This window comes from Phalaenopsis equestris, unplaced genomic scaffold (genome assembly GCF_001263595.1).
Source record: "Phalaenopsis equestris unplaced genomic scaffold, ASM126359v1 Scaffold000531, whole genome shotgun sequence".
NCBI lineage: Eukaryota > Viridiplantae > Streptophyta > Magnoliopsida > Asparagales > Orchidaceae > Phalaenopsis > Phalaenopsis equestris.
Genome location: NW_018164971.1, coordinates 1,147,803 through 1,159,216, shown reverse-complemented (window position 1 = coordinate 1,159,216; position 11,414 = coordinate 1,147,803). Strand labels below are relative to the sequence as shown.

General features: G+C 38.0%; 1 protein-coding gene across 3 annotated transcripts in view; it reads right to left on the bottom strand.

The window, feature by feature from the left end:
• The window catches only part of LOC110028777 (serine/threonine-protein kinase BLUS1-like), a 92,607-nt gene extending 81,631 nt beyond the window's left edge, over nucleotides 1-10,976 (bottom strand). For all 3 annotated transcript variants that reach the window (XM_020730763.1, XM_020730764.1, XM_020730765.1), the window contains exon 1: nucleotides 10,515-10,976. In XM_020730763.1, coding sequence (XP_020586422.1) covers nucleotides 10,515-10,718 — 204 coding nt within the window. In that variant the 5' untranslated portion in view covers nucleotides 10,719-10,976. The remainder of the gene's footprint in view (nucleotides 1-10,514) is intronic.
• Nucleotides 10,977-11,414: the final 438 nt, after the last annotated feature.

The window sequence follows — 11,414 nt, the reverse complement described above, 5'->3', positions numbered from 1 at the left end:
GGAGGAATGCTTCGGGTCTTTTGTGTGATAGAAAAATACCGTTTAGACTGAAAGGAAAATTTTATAAGACGGTGGTGAGACCTGCAATGCTCTATGACGCTGAATGTTGACCTTTAAAAGAGAAGCATAATAATAAGTGTTGCCAAGATGAGAATGATTAGGTGGATGAGTGGCTTTACACTTAGAGACAAAATGTGAAATGAATATATCTATGATAGGGTTGGTGTTGCCTCTGTTGCTGACAAAATTAGGGAAAGTCGTCTCAGATGGTTTGGTCACATTAAACGTCGATCATCTGATGTCCGATTAGGAGAGTAGATGTTTTAGATTCGACTTGTGTTAAGAAAGGCAGAGGTAGAGCTAGGAAGACTTTGGCTTACTGTATAAAAAAGACCTTAATTTACTAGAACTAAATGAAAATATGACACTAAATAGGACGCAATGGAGAAAAAGGATTCGTGTAGCCAACCCCACGTAGTGGGATTAAGGCTTTGTTGTTGTTGTTGTATACTTACTATTTTTCATCTTCCTATACTTTCTTTACCCACAATCATGGTTTACAATCATGGTTTATGAATGCGCGATAATCTTTTTTTTTCATCATTGACATTAGTATTAGAATTTTATAGTTTATTTCATGTTTTATTAATTGATGTGATTATGATATATTATTATTAATTTATAAGAAATATAAATTATAATGGCATATCAAATGCATTTCTTTTCTTATATTTTCAAATATAAATATGTCCTGAAATCAATGTTATATCATATTTGTTTCCACATGTCTATATCAACGAATCCTGATTGAGCCACAACCCCACTTCTGAAAGAAAGCAAGCTCCAAAGTTGGTTGAATATTATAGATTGAACACCAACATCATATGCAGAGTTTAGAAAGCAACTCCTAGCCCAACACTCGAGAAGAAGAGAAAAAGCTACAAATCACACTCCACCTAAGTAATGTTCATAAGAAAGTATGTCGCATCGGGTGAACCACATTACCATCCTCACTTCAACAAAGTTTGTCACTCAAAGGCATTATGGCCTTCAATTATCCATTGATAATAGTTGTGGCAAACCTCCAAGGCCAAGAGTACTTCAAAAAACCAAATAAGAATTCATGCCACCAGCAGAACTATAAACACAACACATAATCTAAATAAATAAGGTAATTTAACTCATAATCGTTAATATACAGGCAGACCAATTTGGGATCTAATTATGGACAAACACTAGCATGATTTTAGGCAACGACTGCTAAAGAGAAGAGGAGGATATGGACAGAATTTTGGTTCCACATTCCCAAGGCGAGGAGAGCTTTCCACCCATCCAACTCTGAATATGTTAGCATCCACCATGCTCAAATCAATAAGGCTTCACTTCAACAAAGCCCTGCTAAAATTTTCCCGCATCATTGATGTCTAAGAAGATCCTTGCAAGAAGAAGGTGAACCGATTTCTTTAAACTTAACTATCCTTCCCTCCATCACCCTATCTCTCTTGCATTTATTATTTATATCTGCCATGATAGATCTAAGTCACTATGAGCCTAATGATGGCCTCTGGGGCTGGCTATATATAAAAGTTAAGCAAGGATAAGTTGTGAATATAAGCTGCAAGCTTTTACACTTGTCAACTATGTTAAGCCACTTAGTTGTTTAGGATGATAAATTAATATTAGCCAGTATAATTGATATCAGAGATAATCAAAAACCACAACGGGAATATAATATTATTATGAAATTCAAAGGGGAATATAAACAAAGACAATTGAAACTAGGAAAACAGTGACACAAATACATAAGACCCACTAGGGCAAAGATCGAAGATGATGGCCTGCATGGAGAGATAGTGGAGACGAAGAGATTTAGGTGATATGGAGCTTTAGCAGCAGTGAGGGGAAGGTGGTTTGGCAGCTGGACAGGAAGCAAGGAGGCTGTGGAGGGTGTGGCAGCAACAATAACTGGATTGGTAGAGTTTGTAGCAAGTAACAAGACTATGGGAGTGTGCAGCAGCAAGAATAGGAACGTAAGCGTGGGAACGTGGGAGAGGGAAGAAAACAAAGGGATAATCACCACCTTGGAACAAGATACGGTCGGAGCATCACATGTCCTCGGATACAACACCAACCAGAGAGAAAGATAATGTACAGATACTACTAGGGTGGCTAAAAGTGAGGCCTCTCAGTTAAGATATAATGAAATATAAAGAATCAGTTCACATAAAGCTACCCTCGGTTCGGCAACTGGAGGCTGCCATATCCCGCGTCTCGTGGGGTAGACGCACCTAGGTCAGTCTCCTAGGGTTGGGGGAGCTTAGAACTTTTGAAGTCGAAGCTTTTGGTTCTTTGTAGCACGGAGTCAAATCTGTCACATTGAAAGTAGCAAAAATATTGTAGTCCCCTGTTAGATCGATCTTATAGATATTGTAATTCAGTCTTTTGACAATCCAGAAAAGTTCATCTGCCTAGGGCTTCAGCTTTCCAAAGGATCCCACTGAAACCTGATCAACACTAGATCCCCTTCTTGGAAAGTCGCATTCTTCATATATTTGCATTTGCCTAATACTTGCTTGCTGATCTTAATTCGCACCTCTTTGTGTAACCTCTAAGTCTCTTGCACCCTCTTCTTAGCATCCTCATTAATCTATGATGGCAGAATGAGTGGTGCCAAGTCAAGTAGAGTAAAGGGGTTGCGCCCATACACGATTTCAAATGGGGTATGCCCCAAGGTTTGACTCACGATCTGTTTAAGCAAATTCAGATTGCACTACAATCAAGTCCCACTCAAAACACCTCAGAAGATTCCTCAAACTTGTTCACCACCTCATCTAATCTTCTGTATGAGGGTGAGTTGTTGAGCTAAATTGAAGCTTAGTGCCAAGCTTCCCCCATAGGGTCCTCCATAATTGACTCAGAAACTTCACATCTCTGTAGGAAGTAATGGTCTGAGGTATCCCGTGCAGTCCCAACAATCGATGGAAATGTACGAAATGCGTCATCTTCAAGAATATATCCACCATAAACATCAAAGAATCATTATTACATTGTGTCATCGAAAAAACCACAACAAAATTCATTCTAACAACCACCCATGGGGCCTCCGATACTGGTAAAGAATTGTATAATCCTGCATTCCGCCCTCTGTTTTTTGCCAAATGACAAATTCTGCATTGTCTTACATGTCGTTTCACATCTCTCGTTATTTGGAGCCAAAAAAAAGGTGTTATCGCATGAGTGCAAGTCTTATCTTTGTCAATGTGTCCTGCAAGTCCTCTGTTGTGACTTCAATGAATAATGAATTCTCTCAACAAACATCGAGGAATACACAACCTATTCCAGTGGAACGAATAATTATCAACCCTGGGATAATGCTGGTAGGCTTCTTCTGACACTGCTCCTAGATATCTCAGAAATCTTTGTATGTCCAGTATAACTCCTTCACTATCTCAAAGCCTGCAACTCGAGTCTGCATAGAAGTAATCAATAAATGATGGCAGCTCAGTACATCTGCTACACGATTCTGGCCTCTAGCCTCGTGCTTAAGCACGAACTGGAATAATGTCAAGAACTCTACCCAGGATGCATGTCTAACCTTCAGTTTGTTCTAAATGTTCAAAAACTTTAAAGCCTCATGATCCATAAAGGTGAACCTGCTCATCAGCAAGTAAGGACTCCAACAATTAAGGGCTCTCATGGGGCCTCCAATACTGGTAAAGGATTGTATAATCATGCATTCCTCCCTCTGTTTTTTGCCACATGAAAAATTCTGCATTGTCTTACATGTCGCTTCACATCTCTAGTTAGTTGGAGCCAAAAAAAGGTATTCTTGCATGAGTGCAAGTCTTATCTCTGCCAATGTGTGTTGCAAGTCCCTTGTTATGACTTCAATGAATAATGAATTCTCTCAACAAACATCGAGGAATACACAACCTATTCCAGTGGAACTGATAATTATCAACCCCGGGATACTGCTGGTAGGCTTCTGCTGACACTGCTCCGAGATTTCTCAAAAATATTCGTATGTCCAGTATAACTCCTTCACTACCTCAAAGCCTACGACTCGAGTCTGCATAGAAGTAATACAATAAACGATAGCAGCTCGGTACATCTACTACACGATTGTGGCTTCTAGCCTTGGCTTAAACACGAATTGGAATGATGACAAGAACTCTATTAAGGACGCAGGTCTAACCTTCAGTTTGTTCTGGCTGTTCAAGAACTTCAAAGCCTCATGATCCGTAAAGGTGAACTTGTTCATCAGCAAGTAGTGACTCCAGCGATTAAGGGCTCTCCTGATCGCAGAACTCTATCTTGTATGTCGAATATTTTCATCTGGACTCATTCAACTTCTCGCTGAAGAAGGCTATTGGGTGGCCTCACTAGCTCAGTACTATTCCAAGCCTCACATTTGAAGCATCAGACTCCATCTCGAACAGCTGATTGAAGTCTGATTGTGCCAATACTGGTGCCTAAGTCACCTCTTTCGGGCATCAAAACTAGACTGACCTACATCAGTCCACTGAAACTTCTTTTTTAAAAGTTGTGTCAAGAGAGTGGTGATATGTTGAAGCTCTTGATAAATCAACTATAAGATAATATCGGCCCCAAAAAAATGCCTCAACTCAATAAAGGATTGTGGGGTCGTCCAGCTCACGATTGTCTCAATCTTTGCAATATCTATCTAAATGCAGTATACACAATAGAAATAAAAAAAAATACCTGTGTTATCAGAAAGTGGCACTTCTTTGGGTGGGCATATAATTTCTCTAATCCCAAAACTTTGAAGATCTTCCTCAAGTGTTGCAAGTGCTCCTCCTCGGATCTATTGTATACAAGAATATCATTGAAGTACACCACTACAAACTTTCAATATGAGCTTGAAACACTTGATTCATCAATCTCATGAATGTGTTGGGCGCATAGGACAGCCTAAAAGATATAATTATCTACTAGTATAATCCATCCTAGGACTTGAAAACAATCTTCCACCCATCCCTTGGTCACGTCTGAATCTAATGATATCAACTGCATAAGCGCACCTTGGAAAAAATAATGACTCCATGCAACTGTTACAAGAGGTCATCCAGACGGGGTATGGGGAACCTGTATTTAATGGCAATCTCGTTATGGCCTGACAATTAATGCACATCCTCCACGATCCATCCTTAGGTACCATCAAGGCAGGGACAACACATAAATTGGTACTCTCTAACCAAATATCTAGCAATGAGATCTTGTACTTGTCTTTGTAATTCCTCGTACTATACAAACCTCAATATAAAGAGAGGCAAATTTGGCAATGTTGATATGGGGATGAGATCTATGGCATGTTCAATGTCCCTCAATGGTGGCAATCTCTCTAGAAGGATGTCATTCATCAAGTCCTGAAAGTCACATAGTGGTTGCATGGGCTCTGGTATCTCAACCTCCTCAGTTCCCTTTAAAATGACTAAAGTCATTGGCACTGGAGGCTCTCATACCAATTACATACAGGTGACTCTTATGGCTACTATCTCCTATGTGATGTCTACTCATCTTGTCCCTGACGGACAAAAGAACTATGTGGCTTTCATTCTTCTCGAATGAATAAGCGTTCTTGAACCCATCTTGATGGGCCTTGCAGTCGAATTGTCACAGCCTCCCTAACAAAATACAACAAACGTTCATGTGTCATGTCGCACCACACCTGCTTTTGTAGTTTATTTTCAATAAAAAAATGCAACCGATCATTGTTGATTCATGTGTATCTCATTTTCCCTCTTCAACCAAGTAAGAGAGTAAGATTGAGGATGCTTCTATGTGACCAATTTTGGTTTCTTCACCATCATAGTAGATACTAAATTCTCGCAGCTCCCACCATCAAAAATCTGGCTGCAAAACTTTCCTTTTACTGTATACTTGGTGCGGTAAATACTGTCTTAGTCATAAATGATCCTTCCCTGATTCAGTTTGTAGGACCCTTCTTACTACTAGCATTTCTCCCTCATCTCCTTGGAATTGAAGTTCATCATTTTGATCCTCCTCTGCTTCTACCTCACACGCTTCCTCGACAACACTCTACTTGGTAGCATGGATAAGGTTTGGATTTGTGGGAGGGGAAGAGGGCATTTGAGGATAAGAATGACAAATTTTGCGATGGAGATGTATAGGAAGGCTAGAAACCCAAGGATATGACTAGGATCAGGCTAGCTCTAATACTAGGAAGGCTAGAAACCCCAGGATATGATATCGGAGTTAATCCAAAACCATAACAGTATGATAATGTTATTGTTGAAATTCAAAAAATATTACAAATAAAGGAGCTCGAAAATATAAAAACAATAACCATAACACAAAAGACACCCTAGGGCAAAGATCAAAGGTGTTGGTTTGCGTGTCGAGATAGTGGAAATGGAGAGTTGTAGGTGGTAGAGAGGTTTAGCAGGGCGAGGGGAAGGTGATTTAGCAGCGGCGAGGGGAAAGTTATTTGGCGGTTGGACAGCAAGCGGGGAGTATGTGGATGGTGCGGCAGCAAACAGTAGCTAGGTTGGTAGGGCTAGCAGCAAGTAGCGGATTGTGGGAGGGTGCTGCAGCGAGCAGCGGGTTGCTAAAGGGTTCGACAACAAGCAGAGGACGCGAGAAACAAGGAAAAACAAAGGTATAACCACCATCTCGGAGTACGAAAAATCCATAGCATCATTTGTCCTCAAACAACGTAAGCAAGTGAAAGACGTCGATGACAAAAAATCCTAAAGCAAAAACTAACCTAAAACACAAAAAATAATGTAGAAATCCTATTATGGTAGCTAAGTGTGGATCCCTCTCAGTTAGGCGGCAATTTACCATGAAGGAAATCCCAGGGATGAATCAATTCACGGAAAGTTGCATTCGGTTCGACAGTTGGAGGCTATCGCGTCCTGCATCAATAACCAAGTTAAAAGTTCACCTAATTAACCTGGTTAATCACCTAATTGAGGAAAAAGTTAGGCTTATCTTAACCAAACTTAAGAAAGGATACAAAATTGTATTTAGAAGGAAAGAAGAAGTTTAAACTAGCATAAGTAGATGAATATTCTTGAACTAAATAGCCCTAAGATCCGCCATGGTTACTGAAGCATAGTTATTTAGACGAAAGTTGATCCCTACACAAGTGAAACTATGGTTCTAACCACAAGGTCATTGGTGTCAAATAACCAGGTAGGGATGAGCTTTGATCTAGCCAAAAGCATAGTTATCAATGTGTAAGGTATGGCTTGATATCACTACAATCTAGACACAATCAAACTTGTTAGAGAGAAGGTTACTATCCTCTCAAAGCATAATTAACTATGTGGTGGGCATGAGTCTCCCAAAATCACCTCAGAACCACACACCGGGTGCCATTTTTTATTCATTCAGTGTAAGCCGATGTGGCTTTTTCATCGCTCCATTATCCTAGGCTATAGCAAAATCATCTCAAATTTTTTAGAGATTGTAAAGCACTCACTGTCAAAATATTATCAACACACAACTAACTTACTAACGAAACAAAATGGTATGAAGATGGGCTAAAACTCATTCCTAACACAAAAATCTCAAAATGAAAACAACCAAAAGTAAAGAATGAGAACATCACCCTACTATGTGGAGTGGAGACAAACTTTTAGGCAAGTATAAACCTCTCTTATGGCACATCCAAATAAGAGCAAAGTTAACTAAAGGTTTAGAACATCTCCATGTAGACTGAACTAACTAAACTAACAAAACATCTGTAACTTGTCCTTAAAAATGAACAAAAGCTTCAGAAACTTGAATATAAGGGTTCGAACACTCAATCCCAGCAACTCTAAAGCCACATAAGCAATGCTCATTAGATCTACTCTACACTCAATTTCATGACTCATCTATTCAAGCCCACTCCAAATCAACACAGCTCAATCAAGTCAAATCAGATTAACTTTTTTAGCATTGAAAAGCTCTGAAACTTTGAGATTCTCTCAACTATGACAGTCAAATCAAGTCAATAGATAATTAAGGCTTAAAAATCAATAAACCCCTTTCAAACAACATGCAATACATTTCCTTTACCTGAACTGATAACCCATGATCAAATCAACCAAAAGTTCTTCAAATTTATTATTGGATTGTCTAGCACATTAAGCTCTGCAACTCAAAACCTAGCTAAAAAGTCCCAGATTCATGGCCAAATCTTGCAAAATATTTTACATGCCCTAACTTTGGAACTTCACCATAAATTTTTAAAGCTCAAAAAGTGTTAAATTTGGTGAATATCCTATTCTCAATGGCTTTACCCATCATTAATATTTTTTTCTAATTTCAAATTTTTCCAAAAGTCTAAAAAAACAAAATGGCCTCTATAATTGCAGAAATTCCAAAAACTTTGAAAATTCTAATAGTACAGCAATTTCATCAAATGGGAATAATTCCAAGCATCCAAATATAATTTTAGAATCCAAAATCTTTACTCACTAGGCCATTTTAACAGAAAATTTTAAAATTGTAGTTAATAGTCTCTCTTCAACTATCCTAATGATAAATAGTTCAAACCCAAATTGCAACTTATCAAAATCTAAACTTTTCTAAAATCACAAAATTACCCTTTCATTTATTTTTCCAATAAAATATAAATAAATAAGGTAAATTTCCGGAGTATGTAGCTTTGCGCCCCATTGGGCTTAAGTATCCAATTAACGTGGATCAGACAAATAATAACTACCCTCTACCAAACGGTATTTCTAGCCCTACTCTGGGATGAGGTAAGACCAACACATATACTCCAAAATGAGGCAAAAATAACTACTTATCCAAAGGGCGTAAAAACACCACTTTTGATCATATCCCTTCACCTACAATGACATTGACATGATTAAAAAGTCACAAAGACTTCTAATAAAATTTCTAACGCTTCTTGATTGTACTAGCCAACATGCCTAGAATCTGAGTGGACACAATTTGGTCACAGTTGATTAGACAGAGTAGACTAAATCAGTGGACTAATTAGACTACAAATTCTAACTTCAATCAATCAAATCATGCTTATTCCCATTGAACCCAGTCTAGGGCCTACGCAATTAGGCTCTTCTAAAAATATAGGACACAAAATTTCCTAATTGGCCCTTCAATTCAGAATTGACATATTTTTTGTCATCCCCAGTCGGTCTTACTATCAACTTGGACTCATGTTCAACCATAAAATTAGTCAATCATTCACCAATAGGTTGGTCTTTCAAACTGTGACAGATTACTATTTATTTTATTTCCATTAGCCAACCAAATCTACATATGATCTAACAATAATAAATCATCTGCCTGATTTACAATCCTACAACCATCTCTTGAAAATTCAAACCTACAAATTTACAAAATTAGCCCAATGAACCTCATAATCAAAACCTTGATAAAGTTATCCCTAGTGAATCAAGGGAATGTCATCCACCAAAAAAAAATTATGCCCTACTATATTCTATCCAAAAGGACAAAAGTCAATTCCCCCATATCTTACCCTACAGCTTCACCAAATAATGTTCTCAAGAACCTATAATCCACGAATTCCCAATTTCAATCCAAGGTCCAAATTTGATCAATCTCTTAACTCATCAAAAAGCTTTAAGCATAAAAAAAAGAGCAAAGTATAATTTAAGGTTTTCAACACCAGGGCAGACATTGAAACAATGGAAAAAAAAGCTCAAGGTTCAAAAGTCCAACCAGAGAATCAAGCATGACCATATAAATATTATATAATACAACCAAATTAGTTAAATAACATAATAATTCTAAAAATGATGATTACTATAGGATAATGTGTGTATTTATGCTATAGAGCACATATAAATGAAAAAAGTTCAAAATACATTACCATCCAACACTATCATGCCATAGCAGGTTATAGTCAAACTAGTTCAACTACTCCCAAATTACAGGTTGAGGGATTCAACAGCAGATTTTAATGGGTTAATCTTGATTTCCTAAAAGTTCGTTCTTTTTTAATCAGACAGAATCAGTTTGAGAAAAATTTCATGATCAGATCGGTTCATCCACCTGGTTTGATCCGTTTTTCACAACCATGCTGTAGTTTACAATGCTCCAGCCTCTTTAAAGAAGAATGAGCAGCTAAAATAATACTAATTAGAATCTAAAATCATCATTTTTAAACTCCCAACATCATAAAGCTCGTCCATCTCAAAAGAAAAAAACAATGTGTTTTTCCTAAAAAAAAACAGCACTGCTAGCCAAAAGCTAAACATACCAACTAATAATAGCATATATTGCATCACGCCAGCAGCAGCAAACCAAAATTGAGCAAATCATGATCACAATTCACAAGCCAACTCAATCAGCCACACAGCCTAACTCCAATAGCAACTTCTGATCAATATCGTCAAGTAGCCAAAAAAGAAAACCCTACCCAAATGAAATTCAACCAACCGCGCACCCCATCCTCTATTAAACTCCAAAACCATCAAAGGCAAATCAAATGTAAAGCGCTACATGCCAAATAAACAAAATTCATCAAATAAACATAGAAGACGCACTAGGTTACTGTTGCAACGATCGAGATCGAGGCACTTGACCGCGACGATCTCGTTGTCCGGTTTATAGATCGCTCGGTAGACTGTTGCGCTGGCCCCGTAACCCACTTCCTCCAGCAACTGATAATCCGTCGGTGAAACCGAGAACGTCTTCGGAAGCGAACCCGAATAGAACTTCTTCAACGAGACGCTTTTCATTTTTTTCATCTTCTCCGGCGATCAAAACCTTCCACCGATCGCTTCCGGTTGACTGCCGTCAGAAATGGAGCGTCATAAAGAATACACAGATAAAAGTAGTCAAGGGGAAGAATTGGGATGGTGAGGCCAGACAGCCGAGATTTGAGGGGATGACGGTGACAGAGAGGAGGCGGTGGTCAGATTCATGGAGCTGATGTGGCAGGATGGAGAGTCGCTAATGGTGAGCTCCGATGGGTCCGCACAGTCGTTGGTCGGCCCACGTTTTTATTTTTTTTATTGTTGATGAACATCTTGTGCTAGCCTCGCTGGGTACTCGAGTTTGCTTAGTTTGTTATATTAACGAGCCGAGCACGAATATTTTTTTGTGTTGGATATATGAATAAGTCGACCATGAATAAATATTTTTTTTCGTTCGTGTCCAACTCGTTTTGACTCGAAAAATTACTCATTAATTATATAGTAGTATTTTTAAAAATTATAATTTATCACAAGGCTACAAAGATTTATAATTAATAAAAATTATCAAATAAAAGTATAGAATAAAAATATATTAAATTATATTAAAATGTTGCTTTAATATAAATATTAAAATTTATATCTTGTCTCAACCCATAACATCCAACGGTTGCGTGATTAAGATTGCAAAAATAATTTTTTTGTTCGCGAACAGTTTGTATTTGATTTGCTAATCAAATGAGTCGAACA